Below are 24,229 nucleotides of genomic sequence, written 5' to 3' on the forward strand. Positions count from 1 at the left end.
ACCAGGGAGGACGACAGAGAGAGGGGGAGAGAGAGCGGAAGGGAGTTGAGTTGAGACAGGTGGTGCTTTTTCATCCAAGCCGCTGTGAAAAGAGGGGCGGCTATTGGCTACAATTGTGCCAACAACTAGCAGCATCAAGGACAACTTTTTCCCTCGTAGGCTACAGTGTTTTTTTTTTTGCGCTACTTCTTACTCACGCACTCAGCCTTTTAACAGAATAGGCTAAGTATAAAGGACTATACAAATAGTGGACACGCTCGTTTTCAATGTAACACTCAACAGAAAACAGGCAAGAGATTTAAACTGCCAACCTTCGACTGGTAATATATTTGTTTACGCATTGAGCATCCCTCTGAAAGAAGGTAGGTGATTTATGTTGTTGTGATGCTGTTGGATTGGGGAGGGGGGGCAGTAGTCACTGCTGCATGTCCGAGATTTATATAGCAGGTGGAGATGGTTGGAATTAAGGCTTAAGTTAATGCCATCGCTGGAAATCAATGGGTTTGTAGGATATTAACAGGACAGTTAAACTGATGGTAAGAGCACCGGGGAAAAATATCGTTTTACTTTAATCCTCCCGGTGAAAAGATTTCCTCTCCGTAGCGCGGTAATCGTGCTCCTCATTCAGTCCCGGTAGAAAGAGCATCTGTATCCCAGGTTGCTGTAACGCTTCCCGGTTGGACGGGTGGGCTTTCGTGTGTGTGTGTGTGTGTGTGTGTGTGTGTGTGTGTGTGTGTGTGTGTGTGTGTGTGTGTGTGTGTGTGTGTGTGTGTGTGTGTGTGTGTGTGTGTGTGTGTGTGTGTGTGTGTGTGTGTGTGTGAGAAAGAGAGAGCGATAGAGTGTGTGTGAGAGAGAGAGAGAGAGAGAGACAGAGAGAGAGAGAGAGAGAGAGAGAGAGAGAGAGAGATGGGTTTGTGGAGGCTAGGAAATAACACGCTGTTATTCGAGTCGATGATGTCCGTTTTGTAAAGACGTGTGTCTCAGCAGAGAGATTTGTCGCGACACCGTTTTTCACCGGATTAGGGGCTACTTTACCCACATAACCCCCTGTCATCCCATAACAATGTAACGTCAAGATCTCTCTTCTTTGTATATGTGATGCCATTTTGTCTCTTATCATATTCCTTGATATTCTGAGCGAATAATTGACGTGATTATGCGGCGCATGAAGGATGGAATGTGGGGGAGGTGTCAAGGCTACAATGAGAGCAATAGGTGGTTGTGTTCTGTCTTCATCTCTCTCTCTCTCTCTCTCTCTCTCTTTCTCTCTCAATATTTCTCTCACTCACTCTCCACCTCTCTCTCTTTCTCTCTCTCTCCATCTCTCTCAATATTTCTCTCTCTCACTCACTCACTCACTCACTCTCCACCTCTCTCTCTTTCTCTCTCTCTCTTTCTCTCTCCATCTCTCTCAATATTTCTCTCTCTCACTCACTCTCCATCTATCTCCCTCTCCACCTCTCTCTCTTTCTCTCTCTCTCTCTTTCTCTCTCCATCTCTCTCAATATTTCTCAATATTTCTCTCTCTCACTCACTCTCCATCTATCTCCCTCTCCACCACTCTCTCTCTCTCTCTCTTCATATTCTGCCTTTTTCCTTCAACCCTCTTACACGGATGGACTAAAACGACTCCCCGCTTTAAATTGGCTGATTATGAAGATAGGACCGCTTTGAAATAATTCAATCCATGACAAAAGGTAATTATAGGCAGGTAATACCCTGTCAGTTTTAATGCATCCCCATCACTTTAACTACCGAGGAGTTTTTTATGACCGTCTCATTACCGACCAGCCTTTTAGGTTGCATCCCAAACAGCCTCCTATCCCCTTTCCACCATGAGGGCCCAGGCCCTGGTCACTGGTAGTGTGCACCATAGGGAATAGGGTGCCATTTGGGAAGTATACTGTAGACTGAGCATGACTGGCGTGCCCCTGCATGTTGACTTCTTTACCTCTACCTCTGTTGTTTCTCTCTCTTCCACTCTCTTTCTCTCTTTCTCTTTCTCTGTCTCTCTCTCTCTCTACCTCTCCCTCTCTCTTTCTCTCTGTGTGTTTCTCCCTACCTCTCCCTCTCTCTCTCTCTCTCTCTCTCTCTCTGTGTCTCTCTCTCTCCCTCTCTCTTTCTCTCTGTCTCTCTCTCCCTCTCTCTTTCTCTCTGTGTCTCTCTCTCTCCCTCTCTCTTTCTCTCTGTGTCTCCCTCTCTCTTTCTCTCTGTGTCTCTCTCTCTCCCTCTCTCTTTCTCTGTGTGTCTCCCTCTCTCTTTCTCTCTGTGTCTCTCTCTACCTCTCCCTCTCTCTTTCTCTCTGTGTGTTTCTCCCTACCTCTCCCTCTCTCTCTCTCTTTGTGTCTCCCTCTCTGTTTCTCTCTGTCTCTCTCTCTCCCTCTCTCTTTCTCTCTGTCTCCCTCTCTCTTTCTCTCTGTGTCTCTCTCTCTCCCTCTCTCTTTCTCTGTGTGTCTCCCTCTCTCTTTCTCTCTGTGTGTTTCTCCCTACCTCTCCCTCTCTCTTTCTCTGTGTGTCTCCCTCTCTCTTTCTCTCTGTCTCTCTCTCTCCCTCTCTCTTTCACTCTGTCTCTCTCTCCCTCTCTCTTTCTCTCTGTGTCTCTCTCTCTCCCTCTGTCTTTCTCTGTGTGAGTCTTTCTCTCCCTCTATCTCTCTTTCAGGCTCCCTCTACCTCTCTTTCTCTCCCTCTATCTCTCTTTCAGGCTCCCTCTACCTCTCTTTCTCTCCCTCTATCTCTCTTTCAGGCTCCCTCTACCTCTCTTTCTCTCCCTCTATCTCTCTTTCAGGCTCCCTCTACCTCTCTTTCTCTCCCTCTATCTCTCTTTCTCTCCCTCTACCTCTCATTCTCTCCCTCTATCTCTCTTTCAGGCTCCCTCTACCTCTCTTTCTCTCCCTCTATCTCTCTTTCAGGCTCCCTCTACCTCTCTTTCTCTCCCTCTATCTCTCTTTCTCTCCCTCTATCTCTCTTTCTCTCCCTCTATCTCTCTTTCTCTCCCTCTATCTCTCTTTCAGGCTCCCTCTACCTCTCTTTCTCTCCCTCTATCTCTCTTTCAGGCTCCCTCTACCTCTCTTTCTCTCCCTCTATCTCTCTTTCAGGCTCCCTCTACCTCTCTTTCTCTCCCTCTATCTCTTTCAGGCTCCCTCTACCTCTCTTTCTCTCCCTCTATCTCTCTTTCTCTCCCTCTATCTCTCTTTCTCACCCTCTATCTCTCTTTCAGGCTCCCTCTACCTCTCTTTCTCACCCTCTATCTCTCTTTCAGGCTCCCTCTACCTCTCTTTCTCTCCCTCTATCTCTCTTTCAGGCTCCCTCTACCTCTCTTTCTCTCCCTCTATCTCTCTTTCAGGCTCCCTCTACCTCTCTTTCTCTCCCTCTACCTCTCTTTCTCTCCCTCTATCTCTCTTTCAGGCTCCCTCTACCGCTCTTTCTCTCCCTCTATCTCTCTTTCAGGCTCCCTCTACCTCTCTTTCTCTCCCTCTATCTCTCTTTCAGGCTCCCTCTACCTCTCTTTCAGGCTCCCTCTACCTCTCTCTCTCTCGATCTTGTTCTCTCTCTTCATCCATCTTTCTCTCTCCTCTTTCTCTGTCTTTATCTCTATTTCTTCACCTCTCTCTCTCTCCCTCTCCTGTGTTTTCAGTTTCTATGTGGTGTGGCCTCTGATATGACCATTTCCTCTCTTACAACTGTCATTTCTATTAAAGGGAACATGAACTTCCACTTTTCAATCAATTCTCGTCTGGAGGCTGTGTGTAACGTTCTTTATTATAGCAGGAAGAAAAGGAGAATAATCTAGTATGTTAGACATTATTAACTTAACCCTCGTCATTAGATAACGTGTCTTTAGATGTTAATTTAGCTCTCTTGTTCTTGTGCACTGGCTGTTTGCTATATCACACTATTTATTTGATCCTCATTTAATCAGTTAATTAAGAACAAATTATTATTTACAATGACGGCCTACAGGGGAACACTGGGTTAACTGCCTTGTTCAGGGGCAGAATGACAGATTTTTACCTTGTCAGCTCGGGGGATCCAATCTAGCACCCTCTCGGTTAATGGCCCAAAATAACCACTATGCTACCTGCCATATTGCATTGGACATACTATATAATTAGTATGGATGTCTTGACATGGACAGAGATTGATTCACACGGTTTGTAAAAATGGGATAGTGATCGCTCTGCTCGGGCTTCACCTAGCGTCACCCCTCACCATAGACGGACGCGTGGAACCAACTGAGGTGATTTCAATAACGCATAATGATAAATACTAACAAATAGCTTGTTTATAAATACTGTTTAAACCTACAACTCCATTAGCTGTGATATAAATCACATTCAGTGTCCAGAAGAGAGCGGGAGCTGATACACCAATTTCATTTCATACTGTGATTTCCTACGCGTGATAATCGCCGAAGGAGTGTTGGCTGCGTGGACTGTTTTCTGTGATTGTTTCACTGTACAGATAATCACACATCACAGAGATACAGTACAAACATGACTCCGCTGTGTGAGGGAGAAAAAAGCTGAAAACTGCGTCCTCCCCCCTTTTACTCTGCTTTAAAATAATGTTTGAGAGGAAAGTGAGGGAGGGGAGCACGCGCCCACACGCATGCGCCCCCCCCCCCCCCCCCCGTTACTCTGCGAGTTGTCGGTAATAAGTGAATGAATGACCTTATCGTTGTCGTCGTGTGATTGTCTCTGGTGGTAGTGAGGGATTGGGGCTTTGAAGATAATAAAGCTACGCTTCACTGTTTCTCCTCTCTCAGTCTCACTCATTGATGCGCGGGAAGTGACCCTCAGCCAGAGAGGAGGTGATATAGCCTCGACTACCGACGCAGCTCTGCTCGGCGCTAAACAGCGGATATACAGTGAACAAACACCTGTAGTCTTTTTGTTTGTTTGTTGTTGTCTGTACCCAACGGCCTCTTCTCGGTTCGTTCGTGATCTGATGATCCATGAGGACCTGATTATTTCAAGACTGCTGAACATCACTCCAATCTCTAGTCCGTCGCGTCGCCATGTCAGTTTGGTGAACTTTACGCAAACGAGAGGATATATATATATATACACAGCTGGAGTGTTGAAGCACGGGGGTGCCTGATCTGAAGTTAGCCGTCTGTTCTGCGTAACTCGGGCTTTTAGAAAGGTGAGTTGAGGAGGAAGTATTTTAATAACATATTAGATTTGGATTATATTCACTTTTTCCATAATATATAAATCCGTCGATGACGCACCCGGATGAAAGTGAGTTACTGATTCCTCATTGTTCTTATTTATATTTTAACGTGATTCTACATCTGCATTGCTCTCTGTTTGGGGTTTTTAGGCTGGGGGTTTCTGTACAGCACTTTGTGACATCAGCTGATTGATATTGTTCTAGTCTAATTAAATGCCGATCTTCCTCTTTCCGGTAATGACCTGTTATCATCTTGTTTGTTCCTTGATGATCTTTTTGTTGTTGTTTTTTTTGGTAACATTTCATCACTATAAAGCCATGTTGTGGATGTCAGATGTGTGCTTTTGAGACGTGGCACACTTTTTCAGGTGTGTCTTTCCAATGAGGTGATGGCCATTGTGGTCTACCTTTTTTTAAAGATAATAAAATAATCTAGATTTTTTTCTTTTAGCTCGACATATGGAAGGACTGTTGTAATATGGACCGATTGTTCTGAAATGTAAACAACGTGAGAAAAAAAATTGCATTTGGGATTTATTTTATTAATCTTTATGAAATATTTCGGATAGATGCCACTGGATTCTCTTTTTCATTCTGGTCTGAAATAGCCTCAGACTCTCATTACTAGTAGGGTTCTGTATGTACACTGAAAAACTACATCCCGCTGAGAAAAAAAAAGGGTTTAGCAGAGATCCCCAACTGGCGGCCTGCGGGCCGAATTTGGCCCGGGTAGTGATTTTTATTTCCCCCTCTCATCAAATTTTTCTAAACAATTGTTGGACATAAAAGACACAGAAAAAAAGCCACCAGCAAATCAGCTCCAAGTAATTTTAATTTAGTAAATCTGTTGCAAAGTATTCCCATGTAAAATAGAGAGAGAGAGATATCTGATCTATACAATTGTAAGGTTTGAATTGATTTATTTTTTGACAAATACTTTAATCTGTTTTGGCTTTTCTTGCGGTCAATTTACAGTCTACAAATGATTTGTAATTCTATTTCGGCTCCCTGATCATCCGCGCAAGACAACATCGTCCTGTGGCTGAATGTAGTTGATGATCCCTGGGGTAAAGACTGGCAGTACGAACGCAGAGCACGATGGGTTTATGTTAGGAGATTAGGGCGCCGCGAAGGGGGGGAAGCATATGCCTTTGTCATCTGCTGTCATTTTGTTCGCTTGCCTGTCACTCGCCAAGCACCCTGCGACTGTGTGCTGTGTGCTGCCTGGACGATTTCATTTCATAGTCGAGCACTGTTGTGACAAACGCGGTTTTACATCACCGTGTGGCGCTGGGTGATAGCGGACCCGTGATTCTCTCTCTCGCTCCTTTTTTTCCCCATTCTGTGTTTGTGCGCGCGGACGAGGTGGGATTGTTACACATAACAAAAGATAGCCACCCTCGGTGAGAAAACGGAACGTGCGTGCATACAGCTGGCTGATTGCTCACTTGGCCATAGAGAGATAATCCATCCATCGGGTGAATTTAGGATTCTGGGTTCGGACTGATCTCTTGTTGCATGGTGGTTCGGGCTCCCGACGAGGGTCAACAAATGCAGAAAGGGGAGAAAAGTTTCGGTAAGAGAAAGAGGTTTCTTTGCGTTATATTGTTCTGCGGCCAGGTTTGGGTTGTGTTTTGTTAATGTGTGGCTCTGTGCCGTTATTCATTGTTGTTTCTATGTGATGCGCGGAGCCGAGAAGTTAAACAATGTTTCAGTCTGTCTGATTATCATGTAGTCGTCCTGCATGCGGAGTCTATCTATCCGCGCTGCAGCAAAATTGCCTGTTCACTGTTTAGTCTATCTAATCTAATCAGTCAATAGAGATTGATAGAAGAATTTTAAAAAACATTAAAAAAAAACCATTTACAATATAACACATCGTTTTGAAGGCTACGAATTTACCATCCCATCTCTCTCTCTTCTCTTCCTGTTCTCTGTGTGTGTTTTTTATTCTGTCGTCGTGTTGTGAGCTGCATCAACAACAACAAAAAAAGGATTTCTCCTTTAGCTGCCTTTTACCGAGCACTCTGCTGCCATGACAACCGTAATTAAACCGATAACCGGGTGAAAATGTCACAGCATCTCGGTGTCGCGCAGCAGTGATGCGGTTGAAAAAAGGGGGGGGGGGGGGGGGGAATCAAATTGGCTCTTTGCTGTTTGCTCTCTCTCCCTCTATCTCTCTCTCGTCACCTCGGCGTGTCAGGCAACAGATAACATTTTACCTCCGGTTACTGTTGTTGTTATTTGGGGGGGGGGGGGGGGGGGGGGGTACTGTGACACACAGGAATAGGTTACTGTAGTCTATGTGATGTGTGTGTCATTAGTCTCTCTGTCCTACAAGGACAAGAGGCAGAGGAGGCAATGCTACAGCAGCCGAATGATTGAGCCTACACCCACTGGGCACAGACGTTAATTCACCGTCTATTCCACGTCGGTTCCAACGTTCGTTTTTTAAAATAGAAATGACGTGGAAACAACTGTAAATTAAAAATTAAAAAGTGTGTGTTAAAAGTGGGTAGTCTATAGAAATAAACAAATACATTTAGGTCCCAGAAAGCAGCTGTAATTTCCTTCTGTTTATGGTATGATATTCTGTTCCACGCTTCCCCTTTGGCAGTTGTTGGAAAATCGACGTGCCCCCCCAAAAATACAGCTTTCCCGACGTCATTTTAACAGCGCTTCTGTTGCTTTGAGGGAGTCATCATGTGGGGAATCAATTCCGACGGGGTCCTAAACCTATGAGGAGAGGAGACCAGGGAGTCAAACCTCTTACTTCTCTAAACCTATGAGGAGAGGAGAGGAGACCAGGGAGTCAAACCTCTTACTTCTCTAAACCTATGAGGAGAGGAGACCAGGGAGTCAAACCTCTTACTTCTCTAAACCTATGAGGAGAGGAGAGGAGACCTGGGAGTCAAACCTCTTACTTCTCTAAACCTATGAGGAGAGGAGACCAGGGAGTCAAACCTCTTACTTCTCTAAACCTATGAGGAGCGGAGACCAGGGAGTCAAACCTCTTACTTCTCTAAACCTATGAGGAGAGGAGAGGAGACCAGGGAGTCAAACCTCTTACTTCTCTAAACCTATGAGGAGAGGAGACCAGGGAGTCAAACCTCTTACTTCTCTAAACCTATGAGGAGAGGAGACCAGGGAGTCAAACCTCTTACTTCTCTAAACCTATGAGGAGGGGAGACCAGGGAGTCAAACCTCTTACTTCTCTAAACCTATGAGGAGAGGAGGGGAGACCAGGGAGTCAAACCTCTTACTTCTCTAAACCTATGAGGAGGGGAGACCAGGGAGTCAAACCTCTTACTTCTCTAAACCTATGAGGAGAGGAGACCATGGAGTCAAACCTCTTACTTCTCTAAACCTATGAGGAGAGGAGACCAGGGAGTCAAACCTCTTACTTCTCTAAACCTATGAGGAGAGGAGACCATGGAGTCAAACCTCTTACTTCTCTAAACCTATGAGGAGAGGAGACCAGGGAGTCAAACCTCTTACTTCTCTAAACCTATGAGGAGAGGAGACCAGGGAGTCAAACCTCTTACTTCTCTAAACCTATGAGGAGAGGAGACCAGGGAGTCAAACCTCTTACTTCTCTAAACCTATGAGGAGAGGAGGGGAGACCAGGGAGTCAAACCTCTTACTTCTCTAAACCTATGAGGAGAAGAGACCAGGGAGTCAAACCTCTTACTTCTCTAAACCTATGAGGAGAAGAGACCAGGGAGTCAAACCTCTTACTTCTCTAAACCTATGAGGAGAGGAGACCAGGGAGTCAAACCTCTTACTTCTCTAAACCTATGAGGAGAGGAGAGGAGACCAGGGAGTCAAACCTCTTACTTCTCTAAACCTATGAGGAGAGGAGACCAGGGAGTCAAACCTCTTACTTCTCTAAACCTATGAGGAGAGGAGACCAGGGAGTCAAACCTCTTACTTCTCTAAACCTATGAGGAGGGGAGACCAGGGAGTCAAACCTCTTACTTCTCTAAACCTATGAGGAGAAGAGACCAGGGAGTCAAACCTCTTACTTCACTAAACCTATGAGGAGAGGAGAGGAGACCAGGGAGTCAAACCTCTTACTTCTCTAAACCTATGAGGAGGGAAGGGGAGACCAGGGAGTCAAACCTCTTACTTCTCTAAACCTATGAGGAGAGGAGAGGAGACCAGGGAGTCAAACCTCTTACTTCTCTAAACCTATGAGGAGGGGAGGGGAGACCTGGGAGTCAAATCTCTTACTTCTCTAAACCTATGAGGAGAGGAGACCAGCGAGTCAAACCTCTTACTTCTCTAAACCTATGAGGAGAGGAGACCAGGGAGTCAAACCTCTTACTTCTTTGGGTTGTTTGATTGGTTACGAGGAGCGGTGACTTTGTTGTGCTAACGAGGATGAGACGGGGATGAGATGGGGATGAGACTACGGATGAGACTACGGATGAGACGGGGCTGAGACGGGGATGAGACGGGGCTGAGACGGGGATGAGACTACGGATGAGACGGGGCTGAGACGGGGATGAGACTACGGATGAGACGGGGATGAGACGGGCCTGTGTGTGGATGAGTGGTATTAAACAATGGGAGCAGAGCCCTCACACAACTCAATCAGGCCAATTAGCGGATCAGCAGTTCACAACAGACAGAAAACAGACAGGGGGGGGGGGGACTTCTCTCATTACGGCGGAACCCGTTTGATGGCGTTTTCTCCCCCTCTGATTTAAAAAAAAAACATTCATTTGAATTGGATCTGAATGAGAGCTTTCAGGAAAAGCTCTAGTCACTATTGTGGGGGCAGTGGTGGTTAGAGTGTAGAGGCGGCAGGGTAGCCTAGTGGTTAGAGCGTTGGACTAGTAACCGGAATGGTTGCAAGTTCAAATCCCTGAGCTGACAAGGTACAAATCTGTTGTTCTGCCCCTGAACAAGGCAGTTAACCCACTGTTCCTAGGCCGTCATTGAAAATAAGAATTTGTTCTTAACTGACTTGCCTGGTTAAATAAAGGGTCAAATAAATAAATAAATTGTGTTATGTGAGTAATGTACAGACTGGCCTGGTTAGAAGGACCCTGACTGAGGCACCCTGTGGAAGGTCTTGATGCAGTGAACAGTGTTCACACAATCAGAAAGAACATTGTCATAGACTTTCTACGTAGGGGATCATTTCACAGTAGATGAAGTAGTTTAGATTTATTGCATATTTGCAGATGCTGGGTTATGGAATTGTATCACTTGTTACTATGTAATAATCCGTTTGTCAACAAGGAAACTAGGAAGCCATTTCCTCGTACAGTTTGAAGGGAACAGCGCATTGTGACATCACAGCCACAAAACACATAAACAAATAACAGTTTGCAAACAACAAACCTTCACGGAACAACACAGTCCTTCACTCTTTACAGGAATAACACAGTCCTTCACTCTTTACGGGAATAACACAGTCCTTCACTCTTTACGGGAATAACACAGTACTTCACTCTTTACGGGAATACCACAGTCCTTCACTCTTTACGGGAATAACACAGTCCTTCACTCTTTACGGGAATAACACAGTCCTTCACTCTTTACGGGAATAACACAGTCCTTCACTCTTTACGGGAATAACACAGTCCTTCACTCTTTACAGGAATAACACAGTCCTTCACTCTTTACGGGAATAACACAGTCCTTCACTCTTTACGGGAATAACACAGTCCTTCACTCTTTACGGGAATAACACAGTCCTTCACTCTTTACGGGAATAACACAGTCCTTCACTCTTTACAGGAATAACACAGTCCTTCACTCTTTACCAGAATAACACAGTCCTTCACTCTTTACGGGAATAACACAGTCCTTCACTCTTAACGGGAATAACACAGTCCTTCACTCTTTACGGGAATAACACAGTTCTTCACTCTTTACGGGAATAACACAGTCCTTCACTCTTTACGGGAATAACACAGTCCTTCACTCTTTACAGGAATAACACAGTCCTTCACTCTTTACGGGAATAACACAGTCCTTCACTCTTTACGGGAATAACACAGTCCTTCACTCTTTACGGGAATAACACAGTCCTTCACTCTTTACGGGAATAACACAGTCCTTCACTCTTTACAGGAATAACACAGTCCTTCACTCTTTACGGGAATAACACAGTCCTTCACTCTTTACAGGAATAACACAGTCCTTCACTCTTTACTGGAATAACACAGTCCTTCACTCTTTACGGGAATACCACAGTCCTTCACTCTTTACGGGAATAACACAGTCCTACACTCTTTACGGGAATAACACAGTCCTTCACTCTTTACGGGAATAACACAGTCCTTCACTCTTTACGGGAATAACACAGTCCTTCACTCTTTACGGGAATAACACAGTCCTTCACTCTTTACGGGAATAACACAGTCCTTCACTCTTTACGGGAATAACACAGTCCTTCACTCTTTACGGGAATAACACATACATTTAAACAGTCCTTCACTCTTTACGGGAATAACACAGTCCTTCACTCTTTACGGGAATAACACATACATTTAAATCACAGCCCTGGACACAGCTGAAAGAGGAACTTTGAGAGTGAGTGTATGTGTGTGTGTGTGTGTGTGTGTGTGTGCCTGCGAACGTGTGTGTGTGTGTGCGCGAGCGTGTGTGTGCGTGCGAGTGTGTGTGTGTGCATGCGAGTGTGTGTGTGTGCATGCGAGCGTGTGTGTGTGCATGCCAGACAGTGTGTGTGTGCATGCCAGACAGCGTGTGTGTGTGTGTGCATGCGAGCGTGTGCGTGTGTGTGCATGCGAGCGTGTGTATGGTAAATAGGGGGTAACAAAGGGAAGCGGGGGTAGTCTCCCCTCCTCAGGTTGGAGCTAGAATACTAATTGAGGGCTAGTATGGGCCCCCCTCGCAACCTTAACAAAGCCGCTTCACGCCTTCGTGTAGACCCCTAACAATACCCAGAAACCTGCACTACTTAGACCACTCCCTGTCCCACTAGAGAGAGAGAGAGAGAGAGAGAGAGAGAGAGAAGATTTGTAGGAATGACTTTTGGATCCATGGCTTCATGTATGTATCTTTGTGTGTGTGTTGTGTGTGTGTGTATTGTGTGTGTGTGTATTGTGTGTGTGTGTGTGTGTGTTGTGTGTGTGTGTATTGTGTGTGTGTGTATTGTGTGTGTGTGTTGTGTTAAGAATGGAAGTCTCCAGGGTGTTTTTCTCTATATATTTGCTCAGAATGTCCCCCAATGTTTATCAGTGGAGCTGTTTCTCTTGACCACTGTCAAGTTAGCATTATCCAAGAACTTAGAGTTAGCATAGCATTATCTGAGAACTAAGAGTTAGCATAGCATTATCTGAGCACTAACAGTTAGCACAGCATTATCTGAGAACTAAGAGTTAGCACAGCATTATCTGAGAACTAAGAGTTAGCATAGCATTATCTGAGCACTAACAGTTAGCATAGCATCATCTGAGAACTAAGAGTTAGCATTATCTGAGAACTAAGAGTTAGCATAGCATTATCCGAGAACTAAGAGTTAGCATAGCATTATCTGAGAACTAAGAGTTAGTATAGCATTATCTGAGAACCCAGAGTTAGCATAGCATTATCTGAGAACTAAGAGTTAGCATAGCATTATCTGAGAACCCAGAGTTAGCATAGCATTATCTGAGAACCCAGAGTTAGCATAGCATTATCTGAGAACCCAGAGTTAGCATAGCATTATCTGAGAACCCAGAGTTAGCATAGCATTATCTAAGAACTAAGAGTTAGCATAGCATTATCTGAGAACCCAGAGTTAGCATAGCATTATCTGAGAACCCAGAGTTAGCATAGCATTATCTGAGAACCCAGAGTTAGCATAGCATCATCCCTGTTGGTTTTCACTGGTCTAATGTGCTCTTCTCCTCCACCTCTCCGGGTATTCAAGTGGCCACCTTCCAGCATGTGACAGAGACACTGTTCAAAGTGTTCATTGTTCATTGTTCTTCGTCGCTCTGACATCTTTCTCCTCTTCTCCTCCCAGGTATACAAATGCTCTCCGTCCAGCCGGACACCAAGCCAAAGGGCTGTGCCGGCTGCAACCGGAAGATTAAGGACCGATATCTGCTCAAGGCCCTGGATAAATACTGGCACGAGGACTGTCTCAAGTGTGCCTGCTGTGACTGCAGGCTGGGAGAGGTGGGCTCCACGCTCTATACCAAAGCCAACCTCATCCTCTGTCGGAGAGATTACCTACGGTAAGACAATACATCTGATTACCACACTGTTGTCCTGGAAACCGTGTGTTCTATCCACACACCACCACCAACTCCACAATTCCACTCGGCTAACTTCACATTTGTTGTTCTAGCATCTTTGGCACAACGAAGTAGAGACCTGGTTAGCTACCCTTATACGTATCCCGTTGAAGTAGAGACCTGGTTAGCTACCCTTAGATGAATCACAGTGAAGTAGAGACCTGGTTAGCTACCCTTATACGTATCCCGTTGAAGTAGAGACCTGGTTAGCTACCCTTAGATGAATCACAGTGAAGTAGAGACCTGGTTAGCTACCCTTAGATGAATCACAGTGAAGTAGAGACCTGGTTAGCTACCCTTAGATTAATCACAGTGAAGTAGAGACCTGGTTAGCTACCTTTAGATTAATCACAGTTAGGTAGAGACCTGGTTAGCTACCATTAGATTCATCCCAGTGAAGTAGAGACCTGGTTAGCTACCTTTAGATGAATCCCAGTGAAGTAGAGACCTGTTTAGCTACCTTTAGATGAATCCCAGTGAAGTAGAGACCTGGTTAGCTACCCTTATATTAATCACAGTGAAGTAGAGACCTGATTAGCTACCTTTAGATTAATCACAGTGACGTAGAGACCTGATTAGCTACCCTTAGATTAATCACAGTGAAGTAGAGACCTGGTTAGCTACCTTTAGATTAATCACATTGAAGTAGAGACCTGGTTAGCTACCTTCAGATGAATCATTTTACAGTACCTGTTTCCTTGTTGTGTTATAGATGTTAGAGGGGTTAGGGGGTGTTAAGTTAGAGGTGTAATTGGGGTTAGGGGGTGTTAAGTTAGAGTTGTAATTGGGGTTAGGGGTGCCGCTGCTATACGTTGAGGCCAGAAAAGCGGTTCTTTATAATCCTCCCAACGTTTAAATCTGCTTTCAATGACTTCCTCTTGGCTTCAATGGAGGTGTTGAAACGAGGAGGGGACTGTGTTCAGTTGAGGACCACCCTGTATTCCCGTCTCTCTGAAGGGACCCCAGCTCCAACCCAGCTGTATGCTAGAGGCCTACCTGCTGTGCTACAGCCAGCTGCCCCCCTTTAAAACCGTCAAATAGAGACAGAGGTGTGTGTGTGTGTGTGTGTGTGTGTGTGTGTGTGTGTGTGTGTGTGTGTGTGTGTGTGTGTGTGTGTGTGTGTGTGTGTGTGTGTGTGTGTGTGTGTGTGTGTGTGTGTGTGTGAAGGTTAACAGTAGCTCCGGTACTGTAGTCTCTGTGTAAGGACTTTTGCTTTGTGACTAGTCTGTGGTTTAAAGAGAGCTGAAACAATAGCTCTGTAGCTCCTAGTTTAACACTTCTTTGGGATCGGTGTCCCCGCCACGGGACAGTTGAGCTAACGTAGGCTAATGCGATTAGCATGAGGTTGAGCTAACGTAGGCTAATGCGATTAGCATGAGGTTGAGCTAACGTAGGCTAATGCGATTAGCATGAGGTTGAGCTAACGTAGGCTAATGCGATTAGCATGAGGTTGAGCTAACGTAGGCTAATGCGATTAGCATGAGGTTGAGCTAACGTAGGCTAATGCCATTAGCATGAGGTTGAACTAACGTAGGCTAATGCCATTAGCATGAGGTTGTAAGTAAACAAGAACATTTCCCAGGACATGGACATGTCTGATATTGGCAGAAAACGTACAAATTTTTTCATCTAAATGCACTGTCCAATTTACAGTAGCTATTACTATGAAATAATACCATGCTATTGTTTGAGGAGAGTGCACAATGTTGAACATGAAAGGTTATTAATAAACAAATTAGGCACATTTGGGCAGTCTTGATACAACATTTAGGTTTTTTGGGTTTGTCTCAGGACATCATGTATGTAACATGTATAGACATGGGGTTTGTCCCAGGACATCATGTATGTAACATGTATAGACATGGGGTTTGTCTCAGGACATCATGTATGTAACATGTATAGACATGGGGTTTGTCCCAGGACATCACGTATAGACATGGGGTTTGTCCCAGGACATCATGTATAGACATGGCATTTGTCTCAGGACATCATGTATAGACATGGGGTTTGTCCCAGGACATCATGTATGTAACATGTATAGACATGGGGTTTGTCCCAGGACATCATGTATAGACATGGTGTTTGTCTCAGGACATCATGTATAGACATGGGGTTTGTCTCAGGACATCATGTATAGACATGGGGTTTGTCCCAGGACATCATGTATGTAACATGTATAGACATGGGGTTTGTCTCAGGACATCATGTATGTAACATGTATAGACATGGGGTTTGTCTCAGGACATCATGTATGTAACATGTATAGACATGGGGTTTGTCTCAGGACATCATGTATGTAACATGTATAGACATGGGGTTTGTCCCAGGACATCATGTATAGACATGGGGTTTGTCTCAGGACATCATGTATGTAACATGTATGTTTAGTGAGCTCATCAGGCTCTCTCAGAGATGCGACAGGTTCATAAGCAGAGCCAGCTCGGCGCCGTTTTCATTGAAAGCAAAGCAGAGCGACACAGTCCATTTCATTTCTGCATCGGGGATGAGAGGGGGGAGGGGCTTGTCTTTTAAAGCTGCGGAACACCAAACGGGCTTTGGGGAGTCACTCCTGTGAAAGGGGCTATGACACAGATTGTCTTCCAGGAAGTAAGGCGCCTTAACTAGGTCTTTCCTTCAGTCCGCTCTGCACAGGACGCTGTGAAACACAGAGCAGAGAGAAACCTTTTAGCAGGTGTACTGTATGTCCTGGGATGGCATTAGGACACGTATCTGGTGCTGTGAAACACAGAGCAGAGAGAAACCTTTTAGCAGGTGTACTGTATGCCCTGGGATGGCATTAGGACACGTATCTGGTGCTCTGAAACACAGAGCAGAGAGAAACCTTTTAGCAGGTGTACTGTATGCCCTGGGATGGCATTAGGACACGTATCTGGTGCTCTGAAACACAGAGCAGAGAGAAACCTTTTAGCAGGTGTACTGTATGTCCTGGGATGGCATTAGGACACGTATCTGGTGCTGTGAAACACAGAGCAGAGAGAAACCTTTTAGCAGGTGTACTGTATGTCGTCTGAACAGATCCTTTAAATACCCGTAGCGATACAGACCCATAGCGATACAGAACGTCAGAACAGATCCTTTAAATACCCGTAGCGATACAGAACGTCAGAACAGATCCTTTAAATACCCGTAGCGATACAGAATGTCAGAACAGATCCTTTAAATGCCATCTTTATTAACCCAATCGATGTGTTTACCCAGAATCCTCTCTGTAACATGTTTTCACATCAGCAGACATGTTGAAACACCAGGCACCATTTAGTCTCAGCCAGCCAGTATTCAGTTGACTTGTAGGGGAAGAGTCTGTACAGGCTAAGGAGAAGACCAAGGCTTGTAGGAGAAGAGTCTGTACAGACTAAGGAGAAGACCAAGGCTTGTAGGAGAAGAGTCTGTACAGGCTAAGGAGAAGACCAAGGCTTGTAGTGGAAGAGTCTGTACAGGCTAAGGAGAAGACCAAGGCCTGTAGGAGAAGAGTCTGTACAGACTAAGGAGAAGACCAAGGCTTGTAGTGGAAGAGTCTGTACAGATTAAGGAGAAGACCAAGGCTTGTAGGAGAAGAGTCTGTACAGACTAAGGAGAAGACCAAGGCTTGTAGAAGAAGAGTCTGTACAGACTAAGGAGAAGACCAAGGCTTGTAGGAGAAGAGTCTGTACAGACTAAGGAGAAGACCAAGGCTTGTAGGAGAAGAGTCTGTACAGACTAAGGAGAAGACCAAGGCTTGTAGGAGAAGAGTCTGTACAGACTAAGGAGAAGCCAAGGCTTGTAGGAGAAGAGTCTGTACAGACTAAGGAGAAGACCAAGGATTGTAGGGGAAGAGTCTGTACAGACTAAGGAGAAGACCAAGGATTTTAGGAGAAGAGTCTGTACAGACTAAGGAGAAGACCAAGGCTTGTAGGGGAAGAGTCTGTACAGACTAAGGAGAAGACCAAGGATTGTAGGGGAAGAGTCTGTACAGGCTAAGGAGAAGACCAAGGCTTGTAGGGGAAGAGTCTGTACAGACTAAGGAGAAGACCAAGGATTTTAGGAGAAGAGTCTGTACAGACTAAGGAGAAGACCAAGTATTTTAGGAGAAGAGTCTGTACAGACTAAGGAGAAGACCAAGGCTTGTAGTGGAAGGGTCTGTACAGACTAAGGAGAAGACCAAGGCTTGTAGGAGAAGAGTCTGTACAGGCTAAGAATAAGACCAAGGCTTGTAGTGAAAGAGTCTGTACAGGCTAAGAAGAAGACCAAGGCTTGTAGTGGAAGAGCCTGTACAGACTAAGGAGAAGACCAAGGCTTGTAGTGGAAGAGTCTGTACAGACTAAGGAGAAGACCAAGGCTTGTAGTGGAAGAGTCTGTACAGACTGAGGATAAGAACAGGGCTTGTAGGAGAAGAGTCTGTACAGGCTAAGGAGAAGACCAAGGCTTGTAGTGGAAGAGTCTGTACAGGCTAAGGAGAAGACCAAGGCTTGTAGGAGAAGAGTCTGTACAGACTAAGGAGAAGACCAAGGATTTTAGGAGAAGAGTCTGTACAGACTAAGGAGAAGACCATGGATTGTAGTGGAAGAGTCTGTACAGGCTAAGGAGAAGCCAAGGCTTGGTCACAAATGGCACCTTATACCCTACTACACAGTGCACTGCTATGGTCCCTGGTAGAAAGTAGTGCACTATATAGGGGATGGAGTATGATTTGGGACGCAGACCAATTCCAGCATGTTATTCTTTCATCTTCAAAGTTCAAGGTGCTTTGCTATCTGGTTAGTGGCACACACACACACACACACACACACACACACACACACACACACACACACACACACACACACACACACACACACACACACACACACACACACACACACATATACATGCACACACACATGCACACACACACATAACCGCACACACACACACACGCTCTGACATCCCATCTCTGTGGGCTAATGAATAGCAAATATAGCCAACCCCGCAGACTCACACACACACACACATAACCACACACACACATAACCACAAACATAACCACACACACACACACACACACACACACACACACACACACACACACACACACACACACACACACACACACACACACACACACACACACAACCACAGCACTCCCCGCCCCGTCTGATCAGATTTGCAGACTAGAGAAACCCGGCCACCCTCGATCTGAAGCAGTTGATGCCCGGCCTCAGCATCACAACAGAGTAGCATGGCCTTTTCACACACACACACACACACACACACACACACACACACACACACACACACACACACACACACACACACACACACACACACACACACACACACACACACACACACACACGCAAAAACACACACACACACACACACACATTATCTTGTAGAGTTCTTGTAGAGCTAGGATGGTATAGACCTGTGATGTTTATCTTGTAGAGTCCTTGGATGGTATAGACCTGTGATGTTTATCTTGTAGAGTCCTTGTAGAGCTAGGATGATATAGACCTGTGATGTTTATCTTGTAGAGCTAGGATGGTATAGACCTGTGATGTTTATCTTGTAGAGCTAGGATGGTATAGATCTGTGATGTTTATCTTGTAGAGCTAGGATGATATAGACCTGTGATGTTTATCTTGTAGAGTCCTTGGATGGTATAGACCTGTGATGTTTATCTTGTAGGGCTAGGATGATATAGATCTGTGATGTTTATCTTGTAGAGCTAGGATGGTATAGACCTGTGATGTTTATCTTGTAGAGTCCTTGGATGGTATAGACCTGTGATGTTTATCTTGTAGAGTCCTTGTAGAGCTAGGATGATATAGACCTGTGATGTTTATCTTGTAGAGCTAGGATGATATAGATCTGTGATGTTTATCTTGTAGAGCTAGGATGATATAGATCTGTGATGTTTATCTTGTAGAGCTAGGATGATATAGACCTGTGATGTTTATCTTGTAGAGCTAGGATGATATAGATCTGTGATGTTTATCTTGTAGAGTCCTTGTAGAGCTAGGATGGTATAGACCTGTCATGTTTATCTTGTAGAGCTAGGATGGTATAGACCTGTCATGTTTATCTTGTAGAGCTAGGATGATATAGACCTGTCATGTTTATCTTGTAGAGCTAGGATGGTATAGACCTGTCATGTTTATCTTGTAGAGCTAGGATGATATAGACCTGTCATGTTTATCTTGTAGAGCTAAGATGATATAGACCTGTCATGTTTATCTTGTAGAGTCCTTGGATGATATAGACCTGTGATGTTTATCTTGTAGAGCTAGGATGGTATAGATCTGTGATGTTTATCTTGTAGAGTCCTTGTAGAGCTAGGATGGGTATAGACCTGTGATATTTATCTTGTAGAGCTAGGATGATATAGACCTGTGATGTTTATCTTGTAGAGCTAGGATGATATAGACCTGTGATGTTTATCTTGTAGAGCTAGGATGATTTAGACCTGTGATGTTTATCTTGTAGAGTCCTTGTAGAGCTAGGATGATATAGATCTGTGATGTTTATCTTGTATAGTCCTTGGATGGTATAGATCTGTGATGTTTATCTTGTAGAGCTAGGATGGTATAGATCTGTGATGTTTATCTTGTAGAGCTAGGATGATATAGACCTGTGATATTTATCTTGTAGAGCTAGGATGGTATAGATCTGTAATGTTTATCTTGTAGAGTCCTTGGATGGTATAGACCTGTGATGTTTATCTTGTAGAGTCCTTGGATGGTATAGACATGTGATGTTTATCTTGTAGAGCTAGGATGGTATAGACCTGTGATGTTTATCTTGTAGAGCTAGGATGGTATAGATCTGTGATGTTTATCTTGTAGAGCTAGGATGATATAGACCTGTGATGTTTATCTTGTAGAGTCCTTGGATGGTATAGACCTGTGATGTTTATCTTGTAGGGCTAGGATGATATAGATCTGTGATGTTTATCTTGTAGAGCTAGGACGATATAGATCTGTGATGTTTATCTTGTAGAGCTGGGATGATATAGACCTGTGATGTTTATCTTGTAGAGTCCTTGGATGATATAGACCTGTGATGTTTATCTTGTAGAGTCCTTGTAGAGCTGGGATGATATAGACCTGTGATGTTTATCTTGTAGAGTCCTTGTAGAGCTAGGATGATATAGACCTGTGATGTTTATCTTGTAGAGCTAGGATGATATAGACCTGTGATGTTTATCTTGTAGAGTCCTTGTAGAGCTAGGATGATATAGATCTGTGATGTTCATCTTGTAGAGCTAGGATGATATAGACCTGTCATGTTTATCTTGTAGAGCTAGGATGATATAGACCTGTCATGTTTATCTTGTAGAGTCCTTGGATGGTATAGACCTGTGATGTTTATCTTGTAGAGCTAGGATGATATAGACCTGTGATGTTTATCTTGTAGAGCTAGGATGATATAGACCTGTGATGTTTATCTTGTAGAGTCCTTGTAGAGCTAGGATGATATAGACCTGTGATATTTATCTTGTAGAGCTAGGATGATATAGACCTGTGATATTTATCTTGTAGAGCTAGGATGGTATAGACCTGTGATGTTTATCTTGTAGAGCTAGGATGGTATAGATCTGTAATGTTTATCTTGTAGAGTCCTTGGATGGTATAGACCTGTGATGTTTATCTTGTAGAGTCCTTGGATGGTATAGACCCGTGAGGCTGGTGATGGGGTGGAGGGAAACAGGAAGGACTGTGATGGCTTTTTCTATTACATTTGAGACGTTCTGTTAAAAGTCAATGATTCTATCCTTCATTATAACCCCCCCCCCCCCCCCAACCCCTCACCCCACCTCAGAATCAATCTGTCGGTGCTAAGCAGGGTGGGATGTTGTTAAAGCAGACACGTCCAGGGTTAATAGAATTCTTCAGGGGTCTACAACACAGTGGGCACGAGTTCCAAATGCTTCCCTATTCACTATACAGTACACAATACTTTATATTTGCGCCAGGTAAGGCCCAATAGGGCTCCGTACATAAAGGTGTGCGCTAAAAAGGGACTAGTTTGCCATTTGGGACAGAAACACGGAGCGATGGGGACCCCCCCCCCCCCCCGAGGATAAATAATAATCCCCTATCGCAGCACGACACCTAAAAACTAATGAGACGGGGAGAGAGAAAGCGTGACTAGGTCTCAACCATCAAATAACACCATGTTCCCTCATTATATATATATACAACACACTACTTTTGACCAGGGTCCTCTGCACTCTAGTCCATTAAGTAGTGCACTACATTCAGGGGGGATAGGGTGTGATTTAGGACAGGAAGTCCTGGTCTCTGTCTTGTCTGGTAACTATGATCATGTTGTAGAGTTGGAGGAACCAGTCCACCTGCTAGTCCAGGGACGGACAACCTGGTTACTGATAGAAGGTGCTGTCTATGGTAGCCTGATTTGTGTCTTGGCCCTATGTCCAAAATGGAGCCCTATTCCCTATATAGTGGTACTACTATAGACCAGAGCCCTATTCCCTATATAGTGCACTACTTTAGACCAGAGCCCTATTCCCTATATAGTGCACTACTTTAGACCAGAGCCCTATTCCCTATATAGTGCACTACTTTAGACCAGAGCTCTATGGGGGAATAGGGTGCATTCTTGGTCCGATATAGGGAAGGAAATGTTGTGGGCCCATTTTAGAGTCTTTTGATGATCATAATGGTACTGCTACTATTTATGTATATCCTCCTGATATGTACTGCTACTATTTATGTATATCCTCCTGATATGTACTGCTTGGTACAGCCTGATAAGACTGGGGGGGGGTGAGAGAGAGAGAGAGAGAGAGAGAGAGAGAGAGAGAGGGTGAGAGAGAGAGAGAGAGAGGAGAGAGAGAGAGAGAGAGAGGAGAGAGAGAGAGAGAGAGTGAGAGAGAGTGAGAGAGAGAGAGAGACAGACAGACAGACAGACAGACAGACAGACAGACAGACAGACAGACAGACAGACAGACAGACAGACAGACAGACAGACAGACAGACAGACAGACAGACAGATTGTTCTATGTCTCTAGTCAGGGACTATAAAGGTATAGTTACCTACAGACATTATTCTGTCTCTAGTCAGGGACTATAAAGGTATAGTTACCTACAGACATTATTCTGTCTCTAGTCAGGGACTATAAAGGTATAGTTACCTACAGACATTATTCTGTCTCTAGTCAGGGACTATAAAGGTATAGTTACCTACAGACATTATTCTGTCTCTAGTCAGGGACTATAAAGGTATAGTTACCTACAGACATTATTCTGTCTCTAGTCAGGGACTATAAAGGTATAGTTACCTACAGACATTATTCTGTCTCTAGTCAGGGACTATAAAGGTATAGTTACCTACAGACATTATTCTGTCTCTAGTCAGGGACTATAAAGGTATAGTTACCTACAGACATTATTCTGTCTCTAGTCAGGGACTATAAAGGTATAGTTACCTACAGACATTATTCTGTCTCTAGTCAGGGACTATAAAGGTATAGTTACCTACAGACATTATTCTGTCTCTAGTCAGGGACTATAAAGGTATAGTTACCTACAGACATTATTCTGTCTCTAGTCAGGGACTATAAAGGTATAGTTACCTACAGACATTATTCTGTCTCTAGTCAGGGACTATAAAGGTATAGTTACCTACAGACATTATTCTGTCTCTAGTCAGGGACTATAAAGGTATAGTTACCTACAGACATTATTCTGTCTCTAGTCAGGGACTATAAAGGTATAGTTACCTACAGACATTATTCTGTCTCTAGTCAGGGACTATAAAGGTATAGTTACCTACAGACATTATTCTGTCTCTAGTCAGGGACTATAAAGGTATAGTTACCTACAGACAACAAACACCAACACTGCTCTCTCGCCTGCCACTCGCCCACCCGCCAACGCCAACACTGCTCTCTCGCCCGCCGCTCGCCCACCCGCCAACGCCAGGGCCGAGACCGCCAACGCCAACATGAAACAGCTGTTGGTGTGTCGGTTAATGAAAACTGTCAATTTCATCCTTTAAAAAAACAGCACCACTTATTTATTTATTTATCAACTCATTCATTTAAAAAAAAAAATCCAACTTCAATTTTCCTCTACGCTGGTTTATACTTAAGATTGTAAATGCGAGCAAACTCACAGGGCCGTCAACGTGGTCGCAGAGCTGAATGTATTACCGACGGATTGGAAAGCTGGCTAACAATGAGAGATAACCAGGGCTGGGGCACAAATGGTACATACTACTCCCTACATAGTGCACTACATCATACTACTCCCTGGTTAACAATGAGAGATAACCAGGACTGGGGCACAAATGGTACATACTACTCCCTACATAGTGCACTACATCATACTACTCCCTGGTTAACAATGAGAGATAACCAGGACTGGGGCACAAATGGTACATACTACTCCCTACATAGTGCACTACATCATACTACTTCCCTGGCTAACAATGAGAGATAACCAAGGCTGGGGCTCAAATGGTACATACTACTCCCTACGTAGTACACTACATCATACTACTCCCTACATAGTACACTACATCATACTACTCCCTGGTTAACAATGAGAGATAACCAGGTCTGGGGCACAAATGGTACATACTACTCCCTACGTAGTACACTACATCATACTACTCCCTACATAGTACACTACATCATACTGCTCCCTACATAGTGCACTACATCATACCACTCCCTACATAGTGCACTACATCATACTACTCCCTACATAGTGCACTACATCATACTACTCCCTACATAGTGCACTACATCATACTACTCCCTACATAGTGCACTACATCATACTACTCCC

General features: G+C 44.4%; 1 protein-coding gene across 4 annotated transcripts in view; it reads left to right on the forward strand.

Moving 5' to 3' along the window:
- The first annotated feature begins 236 nt into the window (after positions 1 to 236).
- Positions 237 to 24,229, forward strand: part of LOC109885944 (LIM domain only protein 3) — a 90,128-nt gene continuing 66,135 nt past the window's right edge. Inside the window, exons 1-2 of one of the 4 annotated variants that reach the window (XM_031815548.1) lie at positions 237 to 362; positions 13,163 to 13,376. In XM_031815548.1, the coding sequence (XP_031671408.1) occupies positions 13,171 to 13,376 (206 nt within the window). In that variant the 5' untranslated portion in view covers positions 237 to 362; positions 13,163 to 13,170. Of the gene's footprint in view, positions 363 to 1,538; positions 1,698 to 6,226; positions 6,752 to 13,162; positions 13,377 to 24,229 lie in introns of those variants that run through there. The other 3 variants (XM_031815547.1, XM_031815546.1, XM_031815545.1) reach the window with 3 other exon arrangements.

Source organism: Oncorhynchus kisutch, unplaced genomic scaffold (assembly GCF_002021735.2).
Source record: "Oncorhynchus kisutch isolate 150728-3 unplaced genomic scaffold, Okis_V2 Okis09a-Okis19a_hom, whole genome shotgun sequence".
Classification (NCBI taxonomy): domain Eukaryota; kingdom Metazoa; phylum Chordata; class Actinopteri; order Salmoniformes; family Salmonidae; genus Oncorhynchus; species Oncorhynchus kisutch.